Raw genomic sequence first — 27,802 nt, 5'->3', positions numbered from 1 at the left:
AGCTTGACTGCTGGTAATGCAGCCCTGGGGTACTGGCCACTGCTCCACCGAGGTTTGGGTCTGGTTTTGACGTCCTCTTGAGTGGCTAAGAGGCACAATATGCATAACGACAGTATTTTTCCATTTAACTGTCAAACCCTAACAAAGGTACTTTACCTGATTTCTGTAACTGTGTGGATGGAGGACACAGAGGCTGGGATGAACAGGTGAATCAGTTTGCTTGTGACGTTGGTGAGTCATGGCGCTAAGATTCACCTTACTGCCTGGAGAGCCCGGTCTCAAAGCCACTGAGACTGGCAACAGTCAGGTCCCATGATCCCTAGACAGCAGTTTCTTCCTAGGACAAGATGGCTCTTAGACCAGTGGCCTCAGTGACTTAGGTGGATTTGAAAAAATGCATTGAGCTCTTCTGAAATCTAACCATCTGGTTGCATGCTCTTGTTAGGGGGAAGGGAGCACAAGGAGGGGCCCTCGGGTGTTCGGCCAGCAAGGTCTGAGAAGCCGCTCGTGATCACAAGCACTTGGAAATGGCAAATGTAGCCGAGAAGGCGCGCAGAGCCCATAGCCTAACGTGCTTTTAATGAGATATAGGATCACTATGACACGAAACCTTATTATTTTCCCATGACTAGGGGAGTTCCCATAACCCAAAGATCTCCAGACTGGAGCCCGCCACCTTCCTCTTGCTTTGGGCGGACTCCCAGCTGTGGGACCTGCTGGTGAGTTTCGTTTCCCCTTCTCAGGGCCTCCTCTGCTCGCCGCTGCCCCCGCTGCCGGGCGAGGTGGCTGCGGGTTGTCAGGCAGCTTGGCCGGAAGTTGATCCGCAGACGCGAGGCAGGGCACAAGTGCCCTTATTTGGTAGCCCTCGATGGGCCACCGCCCTGCCCAAAAGTAACAGGGTGAAGGCAGTGGCCACGTGGACGCCTGACGGAGCCAGGTCTGGTGGGTGGTGCCTGCGCCGGCCTCAGGATGCCCTCGGGCCACCAGCCTGGGTTTCGGTTCCGCGCTCCGCACCGCCTGGTCCTGGGGTCACGTGGGGCCTGCGGTTTCCATGGCAACACCAATCCCCAGCCGCCTACCCTCCCCACCTGGAGCCGGGCAGCGGCAGGAGGAGCGCGTCCAGCCCCGCCATGCCTCGCGGCCCGCGGCCCCGGCTCTGGCTCCTTCTCCTGCCGCTGCTGCTCGCGGTCGGGCTGGGTCAGCACGGCCGTGCCGGGCCGAGGGAGGCGGCCGAGGAGCGGGGCTCGGGACCGGCCTGGCGGGCCTTCCAGGGCCTGCGGGAGCGGCTGAGGGTGGCCGGCACCCTTTCCAAACGGTACTGGGCGCTCTTCGCCTGCCGCGTGTGGCCCGAGGCCTGTGAGCAGGACGAGGAGGGCGCCGCGTGGCCCCACGGTAAGACCGGCGCCTGCCCGCCGCGCAGAGGGCGGGAGTCCGCCGCTGTCAAAACTCGGCCCCTGTCCTGGTTCGTTGTCTTCCGGGTCACCTGGCTGGAGCCTTAGCCAGATTTACTCCGGTGCCCAGCCTGGGGGGGGTGGGGAGGTACAGGAAGCCCTGTCGCTGCCGCCGCATCCGTGGCGCTTCCCGCCTTATGCAGACGGTAGGCCAGGGGCCCCCACCCTGTGACCTGATCTTGCTTCCTGCAGGCAGTTCACGCCTTCTCGATGGCTAAAAGGCCAAGTCCTCATTGGGTACACCCAAGTCCCTTTTCCTCTGCTGGTTAAGGAGGCAGAGTCCGGGCTGGGAGTCCTAGCCCTAATTTCTGGTTCCTGTACTGTCACTGACAAATGATGTGGCGGGGTTTTCACATCACGGTCATAGACCAGACTATCTCAGGTTCCTTGTGGCCTTTGTCAGTAATTCTAGGTCCAGTAATACTGCTGTGATGGTAGTCCTGTAATGGGGCTCCAAACATTGTTCATTTAAATCAAAAGATTTCTAATTTCCAGTGAATGGCTGTTCTGTTTTTGGCAATGCTGAGTATATTCAAATTGATATTTGGCAAAAAGATCGAGATGCTTTCGGGGTTGGCTGTGATCAGATGAATGCGGAAACCAGAGCAAGTAGGAAGAATGATAATCACCAGCTGTCTGCCGTCCTCCCAGGCGAGGTCTGGGCTTCTCACTCTCTGATGTGAGCTTAAGGCGTGTTTGTCGAGTAAGTTGAGCCTCTGCTGGAGCTGCACCTACAGCAAAGCCATCTGCTGCATCAAAGCTGTTAGTGCCCTCTTGTGCCCATTTCCCGGCAAGGCAGAGGAAGGCCCCGAGGAGAGCAGTGAGGAGTGGCTGGCTGGAGGAGGAACTGCCCTCCCTCTCTGCCCTGAGCTCCGTCCCTGTCTCACGGGGCCTCCTCTTCCAGGCTGGAGCCTTCCCCTGCTGGGCCAGCAGTACCTGGACACCCTGACCTCGTGGTACTGCAGCTTCCAGGACTGCTGCGGGGGCGGGGACTGCAGGATCACCAACAACTTCACAGGTTAGAACTTGTGTGGCGTGAAGGGGCTGGGACCTGGGGGGAGGGGAGGCAGTTCAGGGAAATGGCTGCGGTGCCAGGGACCCGTCACCCTGCCCACAGCTGGCGGCACACCCTCCCTGTGCCCACCCCGGCTCCCAGCAGTACCCATCTCCAACCCTCCCGGCCGGGAGGAAGTAAGGCCCAGCAGAGGACTGCACACACTAGCTGCCCTCAGCAGGTGTTTGCCGAATTAAGATGAATAAAATGAGGGTGTCTCCATAAAATATTTGTGGAGTCCTGAAGCTTCCACATGGGAGCAGTCTTACAGGCATGGGGGCCGGGGCCCCTTCTCCAGACAGGTCTCTGCCAACCATGCTGGGGAGTCTTCAGGACGTTCAGAAAAAGTGATTCTATTCTCTTCCTAAGTTTATCTTGATTTCTCAGACTCCAGAAAATAGCCCACAGGCCTCGGCTGCCAGGTCTGCCCAGTGCCAGGTCTGCCCAGTGGCTTGTTCTGAGGCCATGTAGGATGGAAACATGGCCCCACCTCAGAGATGTCCAGAGGTGCTCACTCTCTCTGTTGCTGAACCTGGGGGCGCTGTACCTGTGTGCACCTCTCACTGTGGCCTCCGCTCTGCCGTCCCTAGGCCTGGAGTCAGACCTGCGTGTGCGCCTGCACGGCCAGCACCTGGCCCAGGAGCTGGTTCCGACAGCGGTGAGGAGCTACTTAGCGCTGCCCCGTCCAGACAAGGCCCTGGCCCTGTCGTTCCACGGCTGGTCTGGCACAGGCAAGAACTTCGTGGCTCGGATGCTGGCGGAGAACCTGTACCGGGACGGGCTGAGGAGCGACTGTGTCAAGTTGTTCATCGCCACGTTCCACTTCCCCCACCCCAAGGACGCGGACCTATACGAGGTGAGGCCGGGCAGTGTGGGCAGCTCTGCGGGCCGGGCCGGGGCTGGGGGAGGCTCGGACAGCCCGAGGAGCAGCTCCGTGCTGCGAGGGAGACCCTGAAGGCCCTTGCAAGGGTGGGCCCTGGAGAAGTCCACGTGCGGGTGTTCAGGGACAAGGGGCTGTTTCGGCAGAACCTGCTACCCACAGAGACATCCCCTCCACACAGATGAGGCCCCGAACGTGTGGAGGAAAGACTGATGTTCCAAACACCAGTCAGCCTGAGCTCTGTCTCCTCACCAGCCAGACGTTAACTTTTCTGTCATAGAAATAGTGGAAATGTCACAGGAAATGTGGAGCAGAGGAAGGCAAAAACATCGTCACCACCACCCCACACACACCGCCAGTCAGCATTTTGGCGTACTTCAAGCCCTTCCCCTGTGGTATTTTATGCCACTGTAGTTATATTGGACAGAAAATTGCATATCTTTTTGTCAAAAGCCATATCATAAGTGATTTTCCATGTCTTCCCCAAATCCCTCAAAGGCCAACAAGTAGAGACACAAAAATTGTCTTTGTCACTCTGCTATTTTGGGTTCTTCCACTGCGACACATATTTAAAGCAAGCCAGACAGTGAGCAGAGCCCCACTGAGTTGTAACATGACCGTGTCTGGCTTTGGCTTTAAGTTCCAATGTTTGGAGTTGATAACCTGGGAAGGTTATGTAAGCCTCTGAGGACAAGACTGCCTGAGTCGCCAGGCATCTGCAGTGTGGCCAGGGGTTGGTGAACTGTCCTAGGGGCAGGTGGCTGCGGCGAATCTGCCGTCTCAGCTTCCTCACTGTGAAAACTGACATGTGCACACTCAACTTGCACGCGCCTCTCACACTCAGGTGACGAACGGAAGCCACCATCCAGGGAGGTGGACAGTGAGAACACGACCTGCTAAAACCCTGCCCACAAGTGGGGGCACAGAAATTGTCTTTGTCGCTCTGCTGTTTGGGGGCAGGAGCGGCCTGTTCTCCTGGCGCCCCCTGCAGGGTGCACCTTTCCAGCGGCGGGCTACCTTGCCTGGATGGGGAGCCCCAGTTAGGAGCTGGCTGGGTCCCTGATGGGTCCTCCCTCATGCTTCTCCTGAGTCCCCCGCCCAGCCTGGGTGCCGGTGGGGACTCTGCTCCTGGGAGCTCCTGATAGGACTGTGGCTGCGTCTGGGCACTTGGGCCTGTCTCCACCTGTCACCCCTGCATTAGGGCTTGACCGCTACCCCTGGGAGGATGAGTTGAGGCCTCATCCTGGAGGGGAGGGAGCAGGCCCTCTTCCTTCCAGGCTGCCTGTACCTTTCACACCTCTGGGAAAATCACCAGCGAAGATCAAGAGTCACTTGGGAAGCACGTTCGAGGCCTGCTAGAGGCGCTGCGTAGCCCCGCCCCCAGCACTGGCACTTGGTGGCTCCTGGGAGAGCCCAGCCCCAGGCGATCCACTGCTGGACCCTGGGGAACCGGGCCTGGCAAGGGCCCTCCAAGGAGAGTGGGCACGTGGGTCCCCAGCAGCAACCTGTACTCCGCAGGAGTGGCTCACAGACCAGATGAGGGAGACGCGGGAGCGCTGCGGCCAGACCCTGTTCGTTTTCGATGAGGCGGAGAAGCTGCACCCAGGACTGCTGGAGGCGCTCAGGCCACACCTGCAACTCCAGGCCCCGGACAGCCTCAGGGCTGAGTCTCCGAGGAGCATCCTTCTTTTCCTCAGGTAAGGTCCGAGGAACGGCAGTCACGAGGACCGGGCAAGGAGGAGTCTTCTGTCCAGGTGCCACACGCACCAGGCTTGGGGGCTGTCACCTGGCACATAAGCTGATGGCGGGGGCCTCCCCGCCCTCCGAGGCCGCAGACCTTTCCACAGGGGAGGAGCACAGCTCCAGGGGGAAAAGCAGAAGCCTGGCTGCCAGGGTGCAGGGAGGGGGCCTTAGGCCTTGGCACACCTGAAGGACAGTGGCACCACGGCCCCCCCGCATCCAGCCGCGCCCCAGAAGGGCGCTAAGGTTGGCTTTTCTTTAGCTGAGGTGTAACTGCTTTCTAACAGTGTAGTAGCTTCAGATGTACAATGTGATGGCTATTCGCATATACAGGCACCTCGTTTTGTGCTTTGCTTCTAAAGTGAAGGCAAACCCTCCACCAGCAAAAAGATTGGCTCACTTCACTGCGGTACCAAACCCACAGCATCTCCAAGGTCTGCCGGTCCTGTGAAATAGTTCGCATGTCAGCACACACTTTTTTCTGGTGATGAGAACCTTTAAGACCCACTCTCAGCAGCTTTTAAACATGCAGTCCAGGACCGACTAGTCACCACGCTGTGCACTTTATCCCCAGGGTTATTTGACAGTGAAGTTGGTACCCTTCGCCCTCTCCCCACCCCGCCGCTGTGTTCCCTGTATCTGTGAGCGTGCTTGTTTTAGATTCCACGTGTGAGATTTCACGTAGCATAACGCCCTCAAGGTTCCTGTGTGGTCGCGCTGGCGAGACTTCATGGTGTTTTATGGCTGAGTAGTATTCCGCGTGTGTGCACCCCGTTTTCTTCATTCATCCGGGGGGCGGACACTCAGGTTGCTTCCATATCTTGGCTGTTGTAAATAATGCTTCAGTGAATGTAGGAGCGCAGGTGTTTTCAAGTTAGTGTTTTTGTTTTCTTTGGATGAACACACAGAAGCGGAATGGCTGAATCCCGCAGGGGTTCTGTTTTTCTGAGGCACCTCCATGCTGTTTTCCATGGTTACATTCCCCCCAGTGGGGTGTAAGAGTTCCCTTGTTTCCACGTCTTTGCCAGGATTTGTTTCGCTTTTGATGGTAACCATTTAAACAGGTGTCAGGCGTGACCTCATTGTGGTTTTGGTTGGTATTTCCCTGATTGGCGATGTCAAGCACCTTTTCATGTACCTATCGGCCATCTGTGTGTTATCTTGGAAAAATATCTAGTCTCTGGGTTTTTTTGCTATCCAGTTGTATGAGGTCTTTATTTTGGATATTAACCCCTTACTGGACATATGATTTGCAAATAAAATATTTTCTCCCATTCAGTAGGCTGCCTTTTCCTTTCATTGATGGGTCCCTTTGTTGTGCAAACTTTTTAGTTTGATGTAGTCCCATTTAGTTTTGCTTGTTGTCTGCTTTTGGAGTCAGATCCAAAAAATCAAGACCAACGTCAAGGAGCTTACTGCTTGTTTTCTTCTAGGAGTTTATGGTTTGAGTCTAATTTTGAGTTAATTTTTGCACATGGTACAAAATAGTTCCATTTGCTCTAAATTGACCACATATGTGAGTTTATTGTTGGTTCTCTGTTCTGATCACTGTAGCTTTCTAATGTGACCCAGGTGACTCTGCTCTCTCTAGACAGATGTTTGCCTTTGTAGTATTTAGATCTTCTCATCCCCACCCCAAGTGGGCCTCTGCTACCCCAGGATGGAGAGGCCAAGCTGGTACCTGCTCCTGTCCCCTAAACCCTGAAGGGTTTCAGGTATTCTAAGGGTGAATAGGGGAAGACGGTGTATTTGAGGCTGTTAACAAAAATTCAGTCAAGTTCATTTACAGATCTAAGGGGCTTTATTGAGTGATTCATCCAATTCTGTGACATGGACAGGACAGAAAAACTAGAAAAGAAAGGATTGTGATTGTTTGGGGCAAGGCTCCCTTCCATGAGAAGGTAAGGGGTCTCATCAGGGGAATGGCAGGGCCTTGGGGGACATATTGTTGTTACTGACCAGAAAACTCTAGACTACAGACCTGGAGAAGCCGGAAGCTGCAACTAAGTCAGGTAACAAGTCCAGGCTCGGTGCCAGGGGCTTGGGCACAGTGACTCCAAGTTTCCGGACTTGATTTCTGCAACACGGGGTGGTGACTCTAAAAGCAAAGCACAGATGCTCGAAGCACTGACACGGGTGTAAGGCCAGGAGTGTTTTCAGGATGAAAGTCCCAGCCCTGCTGTTTGAGGTAGGTGCCAGTGGTTCTGCGGGGCCAGCCCTGCGGTGGCATCTGAAGCAGGGGGTATAATGGGGACCACAGAGCCCCCGAGCCGAGCCTTCATCCAGGCAGAGGGAGTCGGGACCCACAGGCCGGGCACGAGAACCTTAACAGCACGACTGTCGCCCATTTCCTCGGAGGCTGCAGACAGGTCACAGGTTCAAAGCTATCGTCCTCTTCACACTGCAGCCAAAAAGCGGAGGGAGGTGAGAGGCTGTTCTCAAAGGACAGAAAGGACTTGCACCCCGATGCCCAGAATGTGCTGAGGGACCCCTGCGCCTCAGGGGCATCTGGAACGGTCTCGTCCATTTCTTCCATTTTACAAACGAAAACACTAGGAAAGACTTAGCAGGTGGGGTTGGTTACCAGAGTTCTGGAGGCCTCTGAGTCCCCTTCTGTTGCGGTGTGAGGGCGAGTCTCTAAAGGTGCCTGTCCCCGCGGTTGGCAGGTGACCTGGGAGGATGTGGAAGGGAACGGAGGTGCTCCAGGAAGGCAACATCTAAAGGTGGGTGCCAGTGTGGCGGTCCCCCGCTTATGTCTTAGGAGGCGAGAAGAAACGGTGGCTGTGGGAGAAAATGAGATAAATTCAGGAAGGAGGAAGAGAGCAAACGCAGGTGCAGAGGGGTCCAGTTCGGTAAGCAGGGGCCAAGCACCTGAGACGTGCTAAGCAAGGTGGTTACACAGGTGGAGAAGGCGCTGGGGTCCTCTCCCCTGCACTGGCCTCAGCAAACCCACCTCTGCCTCACGTGGGGACCTAGGAGCAGGCAGTCCAAGGGCAGGTCTTACCTTGGCTGATGTGTGCAGACGACCTTCCCGGTAGCAAGGGGCATGCTTTCCTCCATGCGAGGATCAGGGGCCACCCGGCTGAGCAGATGAACAAGGACGTGGGGGGCTCATGGCCCCTACAGGAAGGAAGTATTGGTTCCCCGGGCAGGGAGGACAGCTGCCCCGGCCTCTCCTCACCCTCTGGTGGCGGCAGAGAGAGAACAAGTCGGAGCTTCACGGTCTTCTGGGCCTGAGGAAGAAGCAGGTGCAGAGCGTGTGTTACGGGGCGGGCAGGAGGCCTGCGAGGTCTTCCCAGCTCCCCTGATGCTGGCACCAGGGGGTCTTCGTACCCCTTTTCTCCATCTGTCTAACCCAGTCCTCTTTCCTGTGCTTCAGACCCCAAATTCCAGTTGCCTGACAACGTCACGACCCCTGAGAGAAATCGCAGGCAAGTGCACCACACACGTGCCCGTCCGCTCCTGGTGTGGGGCCGCTCCAGGCCAACCCTGGTGACCTTTCACTTCTCGCAGGCAGCAGTTACAGGGTCCTGCTGAGTGCGTCTCCTAAACTAACTCTCAAATCCTCCTCACCTTCCGCTCTGAACGCAGACTTAAGAAAAGCTCCTGCAACACTCCCCTGCCTCGTCAACCCAGAATGATGCTCTCAGGGGAGGAAGACTGGCCAGGTCACCCCACGGCCCTTCCAATCCATATGCACGGCCAAGGCCACCTCGCCCTGACGCAGGCCGGAGGCCCACCGCTCCACCTGCGTTTGCGCAGAAGCCTCACCCTCTAGGGCCTCAGCTGACCCTCCGCTAGCACCTGCTGCCCTGTCCTGGAATCACAGGCCTCTCTCTCCACACCCCGCACCCTCGCCGTGTGTCAGAAGGGAACAAGGCAGGGAGGACGGGCGGCAGAGCAGGACACTGTCTTACCTCTGCGTTGTGGCAGGATCTCCTGGGGAAGCAGAGGCCCCGGCCGCTCAACCTCCAGTCCCCAGTGCAGTGGCTTCAGTGGTCAAGTCACCCATTGGAACCTAAACGTAAAAAAAACCTTTTAACAAGCCCTTGTCTCTTTCAGTAACCTCGGGGGCAACGTCATCAACGAGGAGGTCCTGAGGCTGCTGAAGGCCGGCTGGGCCCGGGAAGCCGTCACAGTGGACCAGCTGGAGCCCCGGCTCCAGGCTGAGATCGTGGCGTCCACAGGTAACTGACTCCCGGCCGCACAGAAAACGAGCCTGTGGTGAGAGCCGCGGGCGGAAGATGGCGCGTGTGTGGTGGGGATGTGCACTCAGGAGGCGGCCAGGGCGCCAGCACCACAGGACACGCCATGGCGGTCATCTCGCTGTCAGCTCTAGGTGGGCACGAGAGAAGTGCCGCGACAGCCAAACTCTTTTTCTGAAAATGCTTTGAAAAAGAGTATTTGCCCCAGCCCTGGAACCGCAGGCAGTGGCCTGGGGGCCCCGAGGAGTCTGCGTGCGCAGCTCAGGGAAGGCCCGTGTGCACCTGGCCGTCGCGGTCCGCTCTGCCGCTGCGCCGGTGGCACACGGCCATCGTCAGCCACGGTGCCCGCTCCAAAAGGAGGCGGAGCTGCAGGGAGCCCTGCCCAGGCCAGACCCCGTGTAACTACGGTCTTGGTTTCAGACAGCAGCTTTGGCCACAGCCGTCTTGTGAAGGACAACCTGATTGACTTCTTTGTCCCCTTCCTGCCACTGGAGTACCGCCACGTGAGGCTGTGTGCACGCGACGCTTTCCTGAGCCAGAAGCTCCCGTACGCAGAGGAGGACCTGGACCAAATCGCCACGATGATGGTCTATGTCCCCCAGGAGGAAAAAATCTTCTCTTCCCAGGGATGCAAATCCATTTCCCAGAGAATTAACTATTTCTTGCCTTGAAGGCTGGATGAAAACGTCTCGAAGCTGCCTTCCTTCCACCGACAGGACCCTGCCTGGGGCCAGCGCGCACGCCAGCAGAGTGCTGTGTGCAAGGAAGGCCTCAAATCAGAAGCCAAGTCGTGAAACCACTGAGTGCCTTGAAGACCACAGTGCGAAGGGGTGGTGGCTGGAGGAAGCCGCGTGGGCCTCAGCTGCCGCAGCCCCCGGGCCAGGGAGGGCAAGGGAGTGCTGCTCACCGGTGGCAGAGCGTGCGCCTGGGGTGCGCTGGCTCGGGGGCCACTTGTTCCCACGGGAAGCCGAGCAGCTGTCAGCGAAGAGCCTCAGGCTGAAGTAAAAAGTGCACAGAATCATCTTTTTAAAAAAAATCATGCCAGTATAAGCTAAGATTTGTTCTGCTTCGCAGATTTTAAGATTTTTAAAGTTAGGAGCTTTGACACGACTGTCACATGTAAACATTAAAACTTTGTATTTTTCTAAAAACCTTCAGCCTACTTTCTTCGTGAGACCCAGTAGTACTGTTCGCTCAACAGAATCCTAAATGCCAGGCGACACGTACAAGCGCAGGTGCTGGCACTCGCCAGGCCCACGGGTGGCCGGTCTGCCGCCTGACTGCGTACGGAGAAGGCTCCCTCCCACAGCACATGGGTCTGTGTGGAAACATCTCCCACTTTAAAAAGAAAGTCAGTTCTGCGGACCGATGGCCGAGCTGTGCCTCCGCACGGGAGGTGCTTGCGTCTTTCCTTCTCTTGGTCCTCCCCCCATGCTCCAGAACCTTTTATGTTTGCCGTCACCTCAGGCATCCTCTTATTTAAAACCCTCCCCAACCTTCTCACCGTTCACCTTGCTGAAACACTGCTGTGTCCACCCCCCTGACTTCCCTGCACGCAGCCCCTCCGACACCCGCCTGTTAGGGAGCGCCCAGCCGGGGCCACGCCAGATGCAGCGCATGAGGGGCGGAGCTCCACACCTCTCACGGGATCAGAGTAAACCTGGCTGAGCTGCGGGAGCATCCTGGGCGCACACAGGCCACCCGATCACACTGCATATCCCGCTCAAAACCCAACGTGCACTTTAAGCTGGAGAATGTGCCTCTTAAAGTTTCAGAGCCACAGAACAGCTGTCCTCTTGGCACTGGCCAGCCACGTCCCATGTCACAAATCTGGGGTCTAAGCTCCTCACACCGCGGGAACCAAGACGAGCAGGGGGCACAGTCGCCCGAGCACGTCTCCGAGTCAGACTGCTGAGTGCCGGGGCTCGGCCGCCTGCCGCTGTGAGGCCGCGGGACAGTCACCCTCGGCTTAACCCTGGCTTCCACTTTGGTGAAGTGAGGGTCACTGGACTTACCTCAGAGGGCTGCTGTACGGATTAAATTAGTTGATCCTTATGAAGTGCTCAGGACGCAGAGCTTTAGGCGCTGACCGGCGGACACCTGGTAAACCCGCTGTCGGCGGCACCGTGGCTGGGCCTCGGGCTATCTGGTGTTTGGCTCCCTGCCGGCCGAGGCTGGTTTCAGGTAACCAACGTCTGAAAACTCACCTGCCGGGCCATGCCTGGTGCTGGGCCCTCTGCAGCCACCGTCGTGTGTCATCTTAACACTGTAACAGGCACCAAATCATCCCTTTAATAAATGCGAAAACTCAGGCTGAGGTTACGTGTCCTGCACAGTCACGAAGCTCTAGTTACTGGAGCGGTCAGGGTTCAACCCAGGTGGTCCGACCCCAGCACCGATACTTTGCAGACTTGCTTCTAATTCCCAGATTTCCTCAGCAAAAATAAAACGATAAAACGTTTCCTCAGCAAATGGCACAGCCTCAGGTGTGGAGAACGTCACCATAACACAAAGCGGGGAATACAGTGGGGAGTCTTCTCTGCAGACTGAACAGACTGAAACAGACCCCTCCCCGCCCGCCCCCCCCCCCACCACAAACCGAAAGTGAGCGGGAGAGAAGGGTGGAAAGGGCCACATGGGGAGGGGCACGGGCGGCCACCGACGGCCATTCTAACTGGACCTCACGTGGGCACTGCTTGAGTCTACCCTACTCATACCTAATTAAAACCTGACTTCTAAAAGCAATGGCTCATTTCTTTTTTAAAAAAAACTGAAGACTAAGTCAAACAAGAACAGAATGGTACTTGGGAGTTTCTATACTTACTCTATTGATACTACTTTGGCTCAAAACATTTTTATAACTTATTTGCAATGGTCCTCAAAATGGACTCTGAAGAAATTAAATCTCATTTATAGTCACCTCACACTGGACAGACGGACGGACACACACACACACACACAATACCCACCTTCTGTACCAGCTGGGTTCCAGATGACGCCTTTGGCCATGTCCACAAATGTAATCCATCATAGGATGAGTATTCACCCCCACAGGGGACATTCTGAAGAACGTGCCAGAGGGAAGCTAAGACCAGCTTCTTTACCTTACAGAAGTCTATGTTACGTAGAGACAAAGTCTGCTTAGCTTCTCTGTCAGTTAACATTATGGGAGAAAACTCCAAGCACAAGCCTACTTTTGCCAATAAAATATTGCAACCTTTATTCAAAATAAAACACAAGTTGGCAAGCCTTGTGAGACAACAGGCAGACAGCATTCCCCTTGCGAGGGCCTCATTTATTTACATCAAGTTTAACACTGTTAGCAGTTCACAGTCAGACAACAGGGTGAGAATTAAGTTAGAAAAACAAAACACCTGAAAATATATTACAATAACAAGAACAAATACCTGCCGACACCTCAGTGTGACCCATGCCTGATGCGTTTCGGTCAAACCCCATGTTGTCTCACTGTGTCCCCTCAGCAACGCGCGGGGCCAGGCCCTCCAGACAGCACCCTCTGTGCACCCACCACACACACACCCGCAGAGGGTGACCTTTGGTATAGACATGAAACAAGCTTTAAAGAATCTAGTTCATACATTTTAGGACAAAGTTCTGTCACCCACTACAAAATATTCACTTATTTTTGCCAAGCAAACATGAAACCAGGGTTCTCCACCTACAGTCATTACAGAATCAGACTGCAAGGACGGAAGCGTGGGGGCCACCAGGACACGGGGTTCAGAGCAGGCACATGGGGGCGGGGGGCCCAGCTCCCGCTCCCCAGGGAAAGGTCGGTCAGCTCCTCTCCCCTGGCCCTGCCTCCCCCAGCGAGCCGACAGTGTACGAACGTGATGTGGACGTGATGTGGACCCTCGACACACAGCGGACATCCGAGGGTTTTCGAACATACGCCCTAAAAAACTAAGATGAGTACCTCAGTGTCCCTTCTCGTTTTACTAATTTTTCTGGAGGACAATCAGCCTAATCAAGGTGACTTCTCAAGACCTCAGAAAATCTCTCTCGTAAGAGGCCCCCAAGTACAGTGGCCACGGTGAAAACCAGCTTGCCCAAATGGAGGACAGCGGGCTCGTCACGCCTCCCGCTACCAGGAACGTCGCCCGGCGCTCCTGCCGCTCCCAGCACGTGGCGCGGTGCTCCGGAACGGTGCGGAGCAGTCGCTGGGATCCGCCGACGACCCTGAGGCATCGCGGCATCCTGCGATGCCTTCTGCATCAAGACTACGTCTGGCATACCTGCATTATCACTGTAACAACTGCTAGAGAGTAAGTACCTTTACGTGTGAAAATTTCATTAACCAGAAGTCCTGTTCTCCAACTAACGTTCATGGTGCCTGACTGCATCTTGAGGCTCAGAAGCAAATCTGAACAAGCTACAACCATGTAAACTCTACTTCCTTTCATAAAGCCTGCTAGCGTGATAGTTCTCGACTACTGTCCCAAAGAACTAGAAGGCTCCAAGACCTCGAGCCTTGCACGACAGCTCAGTAGCTCCGAGCAACACGCGGGACCCAGAAACGAGCTGTGATGGTGAACTGGGAACCTCGGAGAACAGACCGGGGGTGGGGTTGTCCAGGGTGCGGTCTGAGGACCCGCGCTGGGCCTCAGCCTTCTGACGTAAAGGAGACATCCTGAGCCTTCGGTGATCCGCAGGTTCGAAGATCCGCCCACACAGCATCTGTGACCTCAGCGGAGTGGACAGGGCACGCGGCAGTGGGGAGGTTAAAGGCTACACTTTACAGGAGCAAGAAACAACTTCAAACTTGTAACTGGACACAGGAGCAAAGCAGGGAGGCCGGAGGGAGCGACGGGGCGGATCAGCCTTCCTCCCGCTCGCCTGCGGCGGTGCGGCGGGTCGGCCTCCCACGCGCAGGACGGATCTCAAGTGGGGACGCGCGCTGACTGGCGCCCTGAGCCGCTGCTGCCCACGAAGGTCATTTCTACCAGTTCTAGTCTGACGGCCGTGCAACGTCAACTAGCCTGCAAGTCTTTCCCTCTGCACAACGTGCGGAGTCCATCTTTGAAGGCACAGTCCTCTGAGAGTGACCTCTACTGCTCCCAGCCAGCCTCAAATCAGGATGACCTGTCCCGGCCTCCCCTGGGGATCTTTTCACCCTATCACAGGATGGAGCCTGCCCTGATTGCCTGTCCTTTGGGCCCAGGACACTGAGCCCGAAGTGAAGGAACCACCATCTTGCTCACACATTATCTCAGGGCAGCATGCAACCGAGGCAGGTGGACGAGCAGCAGGGGACCCAGAGCAGAACTCATCTTTTTGGACATTGCAGTGAACTCACAAGAGACAGGCTGGCGCTAAGGCTGTCACGGGGTGGACGCTCGAGCAGAGTGCAGCCCATTCCCGGCCCTGAGGCCTGCCCCCACTGCCCACAACGGGAGGGCGGGGACAGGGCAGGAGTCGGGTCCTACCAGCCCACCCCAAAACGCCTCACATTAGGTTTTGTAAAGTCTGGTAGCTGGGGAACAAACTCTATCTCAGGGACATAAATATCCTGCCTGTTACCAGTGTGACGCATTTCAGAGCCAGCCAAAGGCCTTCCTCCCCGACCGGGCCGTGGCTAGCAGCAGCGTCCCTGGGCTGTCACACGGAAGGCACAGGCCTCGGGCTGCCTTTCCCTCCTTTTCTCCTGCTCCCCCATACTCCAAACTGCAGCAGGCACTTAAAAAAGTGAACTGCTGGCTTGACAGAAGCAAAGACAGGTATCAACAGCTGAAGTCTATTAATAAACACGTAACGTAAGAAACTTAAGTTTGGAGACCCACCTACATAGAACTGGTCATAACTAACGCGTAGGGCAGAGAGATGGGCCCCAAACTCAGGGAGAACAAGTTAAAGCAAGCAAGACGAGGAAACCTGAAAATCATCACGGACAAAACTGTGGACAGCCCCGTCAGCCCGATGTCAAGTCCTGCGGCAGCGCGGCCCGATGGTGACAATGACATCGGCAGCCGGAAGGGAAGGGAGTGGGCGACGCCAGAACGCGGCGCAGCCGCAACTCGAAAGGGGCCACCGGCGCGTTCCACGCGGGTCTTTCGTAATTCAACGGGTGAGTTATGCTCAGCTACTCTCCTTGGAAAAAATAAACAACATGGATGACGAATGCGGAGCTCATTTATAACTCTGTGGTAGGAAACCCTAAAAGGAATCCCCAAAACGCACTGGTTCTCGGCCTCCCAATCTCTGCTGACCCCCCGCGGCCCCACCCCCCACATGCGGCAGAAACCCCACGCAGGACACAGGTTGAAGACGACACTGTCAACGTGCACGGGCGAGGCGTCTGCTCCCGCCGTGCTAGGGTGCCGCTTAGTGGACAAATATTCAAAACCAGGAGGGCCTCTTGCCTCGTGCGCCAAGGTCCCTGGGAGAGCTGTGGGTTCGGCAGTGCCCACGGCTACCTTTTAACGACTGTGATTAAACCAGAAAGTTGGTCCCCAGTGTTCTGAAGTCACTCGGCACTGAGCTAGTTTTAGTAAAACACTCACTATACCTGCACAGATTCGTGTCGCAGTCTTCAAGGTCATAAAGGTGACAGATTACAGAGGTGACTGTTTACACGTGTGCATTTTCAGGTCCCCCACAGGTAAAAGCCTGTAAGTCAATCAGCATCTAATCCACTGTTTTATCTTCTAAACAGACAATACAACTTTATAGTTAGTTATATAATATTTGATACTTTTCTCAAAGTGCTTTCATATACATTATCTCGGTCATTAAAATGACACGGAATAGTTATTTTTTTTTGTATGAGAAAGGAATGTAGAACTAGGTTTTTTAAAACTTAAGTTGGTGCTTCTTACAAAGTGCAGATTGCTGTGCTGCTGCCGTCGGTCCCTAAGGACGGATCCACCTCACTTTTTAAATTACTGAGTTCTCCCGAATGCCTGCTTTGCTAGAGCTGCCGCCACTCAGCATTCAAGTCCCTCGAGCGCCAGGAGCAATGTGCTTTCGGAAGCATGCGGCGCTGTGCAGACTGATTGTCTGGGCCACTTTTTCTGCAGTGTCTCACGAGGCAGCAGGAATGGCACAAAGACGCCACCACCAGGAAGTCACGAGATCCCCAACTCTAGCCTGGGCTCTGCCACTAGTCTGCGCTCTGAGAGGATGGGCAAGTAACTTAAGCATCCTCTCTTCCAGTTTTTAAGGCTGGGTACCGACAGGGTGCAGGCGGTGCTGGGCGTCAAACCCTGGAGGGCTTCCTGGAAGACTCGCCGGCTGAGCCCGCCCGGCTGGGGATTCTTACCGCGTCGGCGTCTTTGTCCTTCAGCGGGGGGTTTGCTGCACAGCGCGCCGGACTGAGTCCATCAGCAGCAGAAGCGGTTAACATCTGCAGAACGCGCACTACGCGTCGGGCACTCAGGCTCAGCACCTCCCGTGCACCATCGCTCAATCCTTACCACAACTGAGGTAGCTACGATTATCATCCCTGTTTTCCAATGAGGAAACAAAGGCTGAGGAAGATTAAGCGACTCGCCGTCTAGACTGGCTTTAGAGTCTGAACTCTTATCTACGCTGGATCCTTTCAACTCAAAAGCTCCGAGACTTTAGTCCCGTCAAACGGGCTGGGCCGCACTGGAGTTGGCATGTTTTACTAACTGGGCGCTATTTCATTAACCAACTTTCCACCGAATTATAAGAAAATTCTAATTTAAACCCCAAAATGCTGCTAGGCAAGAGGCTCCCCTCTAATGACCTCGATGTACAGAGGTCATCTGGAAAAACACTGAATCTTAGGGCTGATGTTTTTAAGGCTATATCTCTGAAAATCACGATGAAATCTGTAGGAAAATATACACATTTTAATTTTACACAAAGCCTTTTAAGAAAATACTTCATGTAAAGCACAATGAAGGTATATTCTACACAAAATACTGCATTTTTTCCAAACTGAAATTATATTATCTGTACATGAAAGGGTTCTAGTTGTAGTAGCCCAAAGGTATGCATACATATATATAAATCATTTTAGAAAGTTTTCAACATTTCGTAGGAGGGCTTTTGCTCCTGCTCTCAGCTTTGCTTTTAAATTAGATCGACCTAAACTACATTTTTAGTTTCTAGAAGTTTTCTTTGAATTTAAACTTTTGAATTTACACAAGGTTGTTTTGAAAATCTGGACCTTTTCAAAGAGAAAAAGGAAACACCTAAATGACCTTTAATAAGTTGACAGTGCCTCTTTCACCTGAGCCCCGAGCCCTCAGCTCCCGAGGTGGCGCGCGCACGGCCAGCATCCGGGGGGCGTGGAGCACTGGGGCGCGGCCAGCCAGCTCTCCTGCCAGCAGTGCTGAGAAAGTCGACTGAACTCAGGACCTTACTGAGCACCCGCTGGAGGCGAGACAGAGCTGGGCGCTGCCCCTGAGTCAGACACAGCCCCCACCCTCAGGACTCTTCTTCCAGTGAGAAAATAAATCGGGGAGCTTAAATACACTCAGTAGTGTTCCTCCAAGGCTTTTTTTCAGAGCTCTCAAGGGAAGATCCCTTGCTTAGGAGAAAAAAAAAAAAAATACCTGAAAAACAATAGTAATCCCTCAACTTGCATCCCACAATGACAGGGATAAACTTAAAAAGCAGCATAACAACATTCTAAAGTTTTAGCTTTCCCTGCCCCACCCACAAAAGGCTAATGCTAAAACGATTTCAAGTTTATGGACGTGCACGGTGAAGGGGAGTAGCAAAGGAGACGGGGGGCACATCGGTGTGTACACCCGCGTTAAAGGGACTGTCTTCTCTTCCAACCACTGTAGGGACTAATAACCACCTCGCTAGTTGCCTGTGCTGCATCCTCAGGGGACAGAGACCACCCACCCCCTACAAGGCAGGCCCCGTTCTCAGCCTGCGTCTCCCCACAAGCAGCCATGACAAGGACCAAGGTCTCCTTTCCTTCTGATGAAAATTAGTTTCCTCCTTGGTCAAAGATGCCAAACTCTGTCCAAAACGTAGTTTTCCCCCCTTAGCATTCTAGCCAACTTAATACGCACTCTCAGAGGTTCTAAATTTCCTGATGTGCTGAGCACAGAAGAGCGTGAAAAACCGCTCAACGTGACACTGCACGGGAGAGATTCCCAGGGGGCTCTAAGGGCTGGCTCCACCCTGAACTGTCAAAGGCCCGTGAGGACACGTACCATTACCTTCATTTAACAGATTAGGAGATGGGGCCGTGGCTTGACAGTGGATCCACGACAGAGCCAGGAAGGAAATTCTCTGCTCGTCAATGCTGAATTCCTATCTTCCTAAGTTAATATGCCTTTGGAAGGAAAAAATAACGTATTTATTTTTTTGTACTGGGATCTTCTAGGGAGTGGGGGGGGGGAGGGTCATAAAGCTTTAAAGAGAGAATGGAGTGGTAACTAGAATTAGACCTGATATTGAGAATATTACTACCTAACCAATTAGATTTGGTTCCCTGCGATCCTCATTAGCTTCCATAATTATAAATGAGTATGGAAGAAAAAGGTCTATTTTTAGAAAGCAAAACATATTTGAGGGCTAAGTCTTTAGGTTTCCAGGATCTAACTGGTGTCCCCTGGAAATGACGTGCTCCTTCAATTATACATTCTTAAGATACATTAAATATCAAAGAATATTCTCAATACGATCCTTGTAATGAGCACAATGACTGGGGTGGGGTGAGGACATGAGAGAGAGGAGCATGTGAGAATAACTTGGGGTGATTTATTAGAAATCCAAAGAGAAAGGATGCTTTTCCACCTAGGCTGGGTCTAAGGTGACAAGGACGGGGAAAGGGACAGAGAAACGGCGACAAGGACCACGCCAGCTGCTCCCCGCAGTCAGACCTCTGCGCCCGGCTGGCGGGTTTCCCTGCTCAAAGTCCAGCACGTCGCACCAGGGCCCTGCGTCGGGGACGGCCTCCCCGGGAGAGCCCGCCCGCCCACGGCGCTAAGTCCTGAACCAGTGTCGCTTAACGCTCCAAACGCTGCCAGGAGAAAGGGGAGGTGGCCCGCCCGGCAAGCTGACGACACCTCTGTGCCTGCGGTCTCCAGACGGGCACCACCGAGCAGAAAGCCAGACCCCGGACCGGGGGAGGTGGCTTCGCTCTCCCCGACATTATCTTCCCAGCGTTCTTTACCCCCTGCACCAGTCACCACACCAGCAGAAAATGGGACAGAGGCCTACGGACAGGGCCGCGCTTCCAGATTTTCTAATTCTGGCGCTTTGATCTGCAGCTCTGACTGCAGCAGTGACCAAGGCTAAGAGCTGCTTCGACAGCCTTGAACGAAACTTCCCTCGGAACATTCCCAGCGCTCCTTGCTTCTGTGCCACCAGCTTCGTTAGGGGAGCGGGGACATAATCACCGTCAGTGCCTACTGGAGCCCTAAGCCACCTGGTAGAGCGAGCGTCGCGGCCGGCGCTTGTCTGGGGGGCCTCGCGACACTGCGAGGGCAGCCCTACCACCTCGAACCACTCCGGGTGAGGACAGGCTGGATCTGGTTCTTCACGGCGTGGCGCGCACACACGTGGCTCCCAATCCTGTCCACGACTGCCCCGCCCCCGTCTAATTCCCCTCGCCTGTGGATTTTGCTTTTGATATTTTCGAGATGAACCTGTAAACGTGAGATCTCAGAGATCTGAGGTACTTCACATAAACACACTCAAGTATCAGTCTTTCATTTTTTGAAAACAAGAACACAGGAAAACAAGTCCCTCGCCCTCTCCCCGCGGACGTGTGTGCATTTCCCACGAGGCTGCCAGCGGCTACCTCTGCACCACATCGCTGATTTCCTGGACGCATGACAGTAAGTTATTAAGGACAGGATTTGCCCCGGGCACACCGGCCGCTGCCGAAGACACCTGCAGCTCCTGCAGACTGAGCTCCAGTTTGCTCACAGCCTCTCGGAAGGCAAATTTGTTGCGAGTGTGCGGGATGCAGTCCACGTAGCCTGAGCAGTAGTCGAGCAGCTGGTGTCCAGTGTCCACCAGCTGGCTGTTGGGCACCGGTTCCGTGATTGCACTGGACAGTAGGTCGGCACATTCCAGCAGGGCCTCTTTGCTGATCTTGTCCGCTGAGATTTTCTCAGCTGCCTGTTTGGTTTTCCTCAGAGCCACTTTAGTACCTGCTGTGCCGTTGGCCATTTTGGCTGGCGAGACGGAAGCTGCGGGCGCAGGCACTTGGGGCGGAGGCGCCGCAGGCCTCCCGGCTTTCCCGGCCTTTCGCACCCCCTCCTGCGTTTCCGGCGGGGCGGCCGGCTCTTCCGCGGGGTCTGAGCACGGGGACGGAGGCTGCAGTAGTCTCATCACTGGCGGGGGGGGTGGGGCGCACTTTGGTTTTACCCGTCGGGGTCGGTCCTTGTCGCCAGAGGACGTGACCTGATGCTCAGACAAGAGCTTGAATTTATTGCCCTGAGAGTCCGTGCCGATGAGCTGCACGTCGGCTGGAGTGTGCTTCAGGGTGGGCGAGATCAGGACGGGCACTTTGTGGTTGTGAGTGGTTGGGAGGACCGCCGCGGCCTTGGCCGGGGACGTCCAGCCTGCCTGCTCGCCATCCTCGGGGACTCCGGCCATGCCGAGTCGCGCCCCACCGTTCCTCTCCCTGCTCTTTGGGGGTCCCCCCACCCCTGGAGGGTCCTTCTCTGTAACGGCTGGGTCCCCAGAGGGCATTCTCAGAGGCAGAGCAGCCGCCCCCCTGGGCAGCAGCTTAGCTTTCGGTCTCTCCCTGGCTGGAGCAGCAGCTTCCTCCGATTTTTTCGGAAGCGTGTCATTGGCCCTGTCCACACTCTCTTCTGGCTGAGAAGAGGTGGACACTGTCCTTTCCAGCTGGAGTTTGGCCCTCTGGCAGTTCCTGGGAAGGGTCATTGCCATCCTATCCTGCTCTGGAAGCCCTGAGGACATGGAAGACGTAGAGTTTGACCTTGGAAAAGGCTTGGCAGCGTCATCACTGGCTGCGGGTTTACCTGCTCGTAAGCCCAGTGTCTTTTTGATTAGGCGTGGTGTAAAGAAGCCCGTGATGCCAGACCACCCGCCCCCAGCGGTGCCACTGCCCCCACCCCCACCAGCGTCGTCGTTACAGAGGTTCCTCTGTGCAAGGCTCCCCCCACAGCACTTGGGGGGCACCAGGTTCGCCTCTTGCTGGGCAGGCGTGAAGGAGAACCCATCGGCATGCTGCAGAGAAGCGACAGATGAGAAGTTACCCGCGAGCTCATATTTCTTGTGGGGCTGATTCTCCATCTCCCGAAAGGAGCTGCTGCGCTTCGGGGGCGTGGGGGCGTTTCTCTTCTTCATGAAGGAGCTGAAGAAGCCACCCTTCCTGTCCCTGGTGAAGCATGTCTCTTTGGCATCTTCCAAGAGGCTGCTGGGTGACTTGTCTCTTTGCTTCCGAGGCAGTGCTGGAGACCCGCTGGGGACCTGCACACTCCTAGCGAACCCTGATGAGAAACGGCCGATCAGCAACGTGAAACACAGGAAGTCAGTCCATCACGCTCGAGTTACTAAGGCTGAACTGTACGAGTTTTGTCAGCATGTATTAAATGTCAGGTGTTAGCAGAACTCAGAGGAAACCAATAAATATGTTATCATTTCATACTGATTAGTGTTTCAAATGCGAGGTGGGATATAAGTGGAAAGAAACGGCCTGCTGGTTTTTACCTCGGCCTTCATCTCTTCTCTAAAAACTACGGCACGGCCTGGTCTCACCTATCAGGTTCCGTGCAGAAATGTTTGCCAGACAGCGAGGGCAGAACGCATGTGGGAATCAGGAGTTAAGGAAATGGGGTGGGAGGCTGAGCTGCATCCCCGGGGGATGGATCAGAACCACCAGCACCGGCGACGCAGAGCTGGGGACAGGGGTGGCAGGTAAGACGGATGCCGGCCAGACTTTCCGCAGGGCAGACGGGCAGGCGAGTAGAGTTAGAAGCATCACAGCCCAATGGTTCTTTACCTAAGGCCTGCCTAGGGACCCGTACCTGGTGCTGAACTGGAAGCAGAGTTTTCTGTGGCATCCTGGGCCCCTTCGATGTTCTCCTTGTTCTCCACCTGTTTCTTCAGCGTCCGGGTCTTGGAAGGAAGTATAGGTAATCGGGGCAGGTATGGAACAACGGAGGAGGAGGAGGCAGCTCTCCCAAGCTCCTCAGCTACCTCTGTCAGGAAGACAACAGGACTGATAAAAAGTTTCACGGCACAGAAAGGACACACAGCCTAGGAAGACCTGGAGAATGGAGCCATAAAACGTACACACGGGATCGCGGGGTACGCGCTCTTTTTCGTCTGGCCTTTTTTGTTCGACATTACATCTGTGGATTCATCCACATCACTGCACGTGACAGGGGTTTTTTCCTCACTGCTGTGAATTGTTTAAATGTATGAATACACCGAAATTCATCCATTCTCCTGAATATTTAAGTTGTTTCGGGTGTTTAGCTATTATGAACATGTTGCTAGGAACATCTGCTGTTTCCTCGCAAGTGCATGAGCATCTACTGGGTCTACACCGAGGAGAAGCACTGGTGGAGCACGGGGTACACACAAATTCTGCTTTACTGGGTGCTGCCCAACTGTCTCCCCCAATGGCTGAGCCAGTCTATAGCATTGTGTCGTCACAGTTCTGGTTACTCTGCATGCTTGCCGAAGTTTTATGTTATCAGGGTTTTTTGTTTGTTTGTTTGATTTTAATTTTAGCCATCCTGGGGTAGGTACGTAGACAGATCTCACTGTTTTATTTTGTACTTCTATGATGAAGAGGGGTAGTAAACATGGCTTCATAAGCTCACCAGCCGTCTGGATACCCTTCTCATTTACTAAGTCCCTGTTTAGGGGCTGAACAAAGCAGACAGAAATCTGCAGATACTTGTATGTTTCAGCTGCGCCCTGTACTAAAGAGGAGGCTAGGTACATTCCATTCCATTTCATGTGAATGAAGCAAATGAGGCACTTGAAATATTCGCCCATTAGTGAGCCTGAACTAAACTTGGCCATGGGTTCTGTGGCTTTTGCTGAAGCCAAGACATACTTTGCTATTCGTTCCTAAACAAAAGTGAAACAAGCAGGATCATCAATTGTGAACTTTTATAATTATTTTACAGCTTTTCTGGCAATTATTTTTAAAAATTAAAACCCCACAAGAGTGGGTACATGGCACGTAACCTCAGCTGAGCCAATGAGATCCCTTTCTCATGCTGCTGACCACCACAGCTGGCAAACAGATATGAGCTATGAGAGGGAGAGGGAGGGAGGACCTCGAGGATGCTGGCAACTGTATCCAGTGCCACTTGGAGTATGCTGAGGATGAGAACAGAAAAGCAAACGTAGACGTGCTGGTGGGCCTGGCTCTGGGAAGGAGGGAGAGGGAAGGGAGACCTGACGCCACTCAAGCCTGTGGCTTCGACGGACAACTGAGGTTAGATTTAGCATCAGCCCGGCTTTCCCTGGGTTTGGTTATGAGCCAATAAATCCTCCCCTTATTACTTAAGAATGTTTGAATCAGGTTTCTTGCACTTACAACTAGTAAACACATCCCTTTAAGGTAGCGACTACCTTATCTGTGTCCTCAGACCTCGTATAGTCTTTGCCACGGATTAAATGTTTAATAAAATATGAGTTAAATAATGCTAAATTTCTTGTTTAGCAATTGTGAATTGAAATTAGGACTGGTTTTCTAAAAGGATGTAACATTTCAAGAGAAGCAAAAATATGTAGCTAAAAATTCAACAGAATATGAAGCTGACACAGAATTACCAAAGAAATGGACCCTAGTCTTTGGCCAGTATTGAAGACTTCTACCGCTCTGACTCCACGGGGGAAAGAAGACAAGGCAGCCGCCTTTGTAGGTGCGGATCAGGCTGTTAGAATGTTTTTTATACTCATTTTTTCTTCTCTTCTCTATACAGTGTTACTATTTAGAGAACTACTGAATTTACTCTCTCTACGAAGAGAATAAACTTCTAATTAAAATATAATTTCAGTATTAAAAATGACATTAAAAATAGCAAAAAAAAAAAAAAAAGGCAAAACTAGAATGAAGGTGAGAATTAACTCAGTAGCCAGAAATGGAGTTCCACACTACAAGAGTCTATCAGTTTTGAAATGTGATCACCCCCACGACCCCCACCACTCAGAACCACCCACCAACCGCGGATCACCGAGTCTCACCTTCGGAAATGCTGGAGTCGTGGAACATGGTTTCAAAAGCCTGATGTGTTTCAGCAAAAGAGGGCCTGTCGGCGGGGCTCCACTTCCAGCCTGCGTAACAAGGAGAAATGGTAAAAGCTGCTTGCAGGACTTCAGTGCCCGGTGGCACCCTGACAGCTCCACGTGTCATCACGGCACGTTCGCAATGACAGCGAGGCGGCTGCGTCTCAATCCTGGACTCGGGGGTGCAGGGGGCCCACTTCCCAGGGTGGGCCCTTCCATGCAGCCCCAGCTCCTATTCCCTCTACTACAGGGATGAGGAGGGTATGGAGACAGTTTAGAAAATAGAAAGTTTTCTCCCACTGGAAAAATTAAAGAAGTGAGGTCTGTCTTCAAACTCACTCCAACCCTGTAAATCACTGGCTGTGCACATTCGGAAATGCAGCAGGTACCAGCGAGGAGGAGCCTGGAGCTCATACCTGACGACGATGGGGCAGTAAGCAATGCCCACGCTCAATGAGAAAGTAAGATCTATGTTCGAACATAACAATTCACTATTCACCTTCCTACTTTTCTCACTTTCGAGAAGTCAGATGCTTTTGTCTGTTCATCACAGAGGCGACTTTCATGTATTCTCCACAGTCTTTAGCAATCATTTTTATCTGGATGAAAGCGGTTCTCTCCTATCTAAACTCCAAACCTTTCTTATTATCCTATTAAACATGCAAATGTTTTTTGGAAATCGAGTCGGTACTCGGGCCCTGGACAACTATTCTTAGGGTTCCGGTAAGACTCAATGGTGTAGCTTATGACGTGCCAAGGGGCTGATCAATGACCAGCTCTTTATATATCACGAGGTTTAATTCAATCTAACGATAGAGAAAAAACTGTTTCTGATTTTGCTAATCACTCTGAATTGCTGACTTAAACCTTCAAAATTAAAATACGCAAACATACTCACATGCTCTCATAAGTTCGTAAACCTTGGGCGGGCATCCTTCAGGCTGTTCCATTCGATACCCTTTTTCCAGCAGATCATAGACCTGAGACAGGTCGATACCTGGATATGGTGACATTCCATATGTAGCAATTTCCCACAGCAGTACTCCAAAAGCTGCATGAGGGATAAAAAAAAAAAGTTTGTTTCTTCTCTGATTATTTTTTACCATTAGGTAACTTATCTTTCAAATTCTGGGTAACATTCAGTCACCCAAAGATATCGGAAATGCTTGAGGTATTATCTCAAGATGGTTTTCTTTAAATTTCCCATTTTAATTTAGATTTCCTATACTACATTGAAGGAAAATCAACTATGACCATGTAAAAAGTCTGGGACATAAGCAAACTATTCTTAGAAGAATCTATGATCTATTTAATGAGTTTCAGTTTTTAAGTCAGCTAACAGTTGAGGAGTAAATATAAAAATGGATTCATTTAAAATCAAATAATAATCACACTAGGAAGAAGAATTCGCTTGATTTTGTCAGGTTATTTCCGAGTTTGAGATTTCTGGTAAACAGTGACTTGGAATCCTACACCTGTTTCTACCAGCCCACAATACAAGTTTCCAGACTCATTCAGTCCACTGAGTCTCTACACTGCTTGTCAGGGCAGTAGAAATGAGATCAGTTACATGAATAAATTCTAGATGAGACTTCAGCAAGCCTTCCTTGAAAAGAGGGTGGTCCTGTGTGTCCAGCACTCTGGAAATAGCAATAAAGCCTAACGCGGAAAACCGGGAGCTTCACAGAAAGAGGATCATTAGACCGTGAATGTTAAATAAGATCTAGACTAAGTCCTTTGAAGGCAAAGACCTTTTATTTTTAAACTTTCTTCTTAACACTTCTTTCTATGCTAAGTGCCTGGCATAATGCCTGAATGGCTAAATGGAGGTAAAGGGAGATGGTACTTGTCACATAGAAGAGAGGCTCTAAAGAACTGAAAGCATTCATAAAGAAAATAAAATGACACACGCAGAGAAGAGGCCTCCCGACCTTACCCCAGACGTCGGATTTGATGGAGAAGGTGTTGTAGGCCAGGCTCTCGGGCGCTGTCCATTTGATGGGGAACTTGGCCCCAGCATGAGCCGTGTAGGTGTCTCCGGTCATCAGCCGACTTAGGCCGAAGTCGGCCACTTTCACCACGTGGTTTTCTCCCACGAGGCAGTTACGGGCTGCGAGATCCCTGTGGGAAAGAGAACGCTACTGCGACTCCGCTGTGACGGCAGGGAAAACGCTCACGAACGCTCTGCCCTCGTGCTGTGCTACAAGAGCTGAGAAGTGTTGACGGAGACGGCCGTGTGTGACGGCCGACCGGGCACAAAGCCCCTGCTGGTATTTCGCCCAGAGTACGCACCGAGAGGCCGTTACGAGCTTCAGAAAACGGGACCTTGTTCCTAAGTACAGCTGACCTTTGAACAACACAGGGTCTGGGGCACCGATACCCCACACACCTGAAAATCCACGTCCGACTTTTAACTCCCCCAAAACTTACCAGCAAATAGCCTACTGTTGATCGGAAGCCTTACCAAAAAACAATTAACATGTTTTACATGTGCTTTATACTGTATTCTTATAATAAAGCTATAGAAAAGGGAGGTTAGGAAAGTCATACAGAAGGAAAAATACATTTATTGGGAAAAAAATCTGTGTCAAAGTGGACCTGCACAGTTCAAACGCATGCTGTTCCAGGGTCAAGTGCACCCTGGGGTGGCTGCAGAGGTGAGCAAGATCCTTCTCTACAAGGGTCTAAGTTCTTTACTAAGACAGAGAGCCATTTTTTAAATTAAGCCACTAGATGGAGCAAAAGGCTCTTGGATACAATCTTGGGCAAAATACAGAGCTTCCTGTTTTAAGACTGGTAAAGGCCTCTCCTTAATATTTTAATCAGAGTATAGAAGGTTTATAAGTTTGAAATAATGTCATAATGGGCCGGGTGAAAGAGAAAGTTACTTCCCTGAATCATCTGAAATGTTCTGCAAAGGTCTCACATTCCCCCCTGAATTTGCATGACATGCAAGGTTGCTTCATGGCAAATCGCAGGCAATAACCAGGCTTCACACACCTGTGGATGAAATTCTTCTTCTCTAAATACTCCATGGCAGAAGAGATCTGAGTGGCCATGTAAAGAAGGACAACCGCAGTCACCTCTTCTCGGCTGCATTCTCGAAGGTAATCAAGCAAGTTCCCGTACGGCATGTACTCAGTCACGATGTAAAATGGTGGCTCCAAAGTACACACGCCTGGCAGTCCAAGAATAAAGCTTGTTTCACTATATCTATTCATACATCCCAAACCACTTTAGCAAAAATAATCAACAGTTTTCAAAGCCAGGTTCAGCCATAATCTTTCCCCTCCTT

At 52.9% G+C, this 27,802-nt stretch overlaps 2 protein-coding genes across 13 annotated transcripts in view; one reads left to right on the top strand and one right to left on the bottom strand.

Moving 5' to 3' along the window:
* The first annotated feature begins 765 nt into the window (after positions 1-765).
* TOR3A (torsin family 3 member A) lies at positions 766-10,481 on the top strand. Of its 2 annotated transcripts, none has more exons than XM_016141211.2 (6): positions 766-1,392; positions 2,356-2,469; positions 3,096-3,361; positions 4,904-5,082; positions 9,188-9,312; positions 9,755-9,908. In XM_016141211.2, the coding sequence occupies exons 1-6, from the start codon at positions 1,131-1,133 to the stop codon at positions 9,778-9,780; spliced, it is 972 nt and encodes a 323-aa protein (XP_015996697.2). In that variant the 5' UTR covers positions 766-1,130; the 3' UTR covers positions 9,781-9,908. The 2 variants fall into 2 exon arrangements, with proteins under 2 accessions (XP_015996697.2, XP_015996696.2); XM_016141210.2 differs by having other exon boundaries at positions 787-1,392; positions 9,751-10,481.
* Positions 6,908-27,802, bottom strand: part of ABL2 (ABL proto-oncogene 2, non-receptor tyrosine kinase) — an 87,915-nt gene continuing 67,020 nt past the window's right edge. For 4 of the 11 annotated variants that reach the window (XM_036234572.1, XM_036234574.1, XM_036234573.1 and 1 more), the window contains 10 exons: positions 27,508-27,685; positions 26,444-26,628; positions 25,406-25,558; positions 24,466-24,555; positions 22,284-22,457; positions 21,513-21,746; positions 10,238-21,203; positions 9,043-9,143; positions 8,130-8,358; positions 6,908-7,906 (listed from right to left, as the gene is read on the bottom strand). In XM_036234572.1, the coding sequence (XP_036090465.1) occupies positions 20,080-21,203; positions 21,513-21,746; positions 22,284-22,457; positions 24,466-24,555; positions 25,406-25,558; positions 26,444-26,628; positions 27,508-27,685 (2,138 nt within the window). In that variant the 3' untranslated portion in view covers positions 6,908-7,906; positions 8,130-8,358; positions 9,043-9,143; positions 10,238-20,079. Of the gene's footprint in view, positions 7,907-8,129; positions 8,359-9,042; positions 9,144-10,237; positions 21,747-22,283; positions 22,458-24,465; positions 24,556-25,405; positions 25,559-26,443; positions 26,629-27,507; positions 27,686-27,802 lie in introns of all 11 variants that reach the window. The other 7 variants (XM_036234570.1, XM_036234569.1, XM_036234571.1 and 4 more) reach the window with 5 other exon arrangements.

This window comes from Rousettus aegyptiacus, unplaced genomic scaffold (genome assembly GCF_014176215.1).
Source record: "Rousettus aegyptiacus isolate mRouAeg1 unplaced genomic scaffold, mRouAeg1.p scaffold_m13_p_17, whole genome shotgun sequence".
NCBI lineage: Eukaryota > Metazoa > Chordata > Mammalia > Chiroptera > Pteropodidae > Rousettus > Rousettus aegyptiacus.
This window is presented reverse-complemented; position numbering and strand designations above follow the sequence as displayed.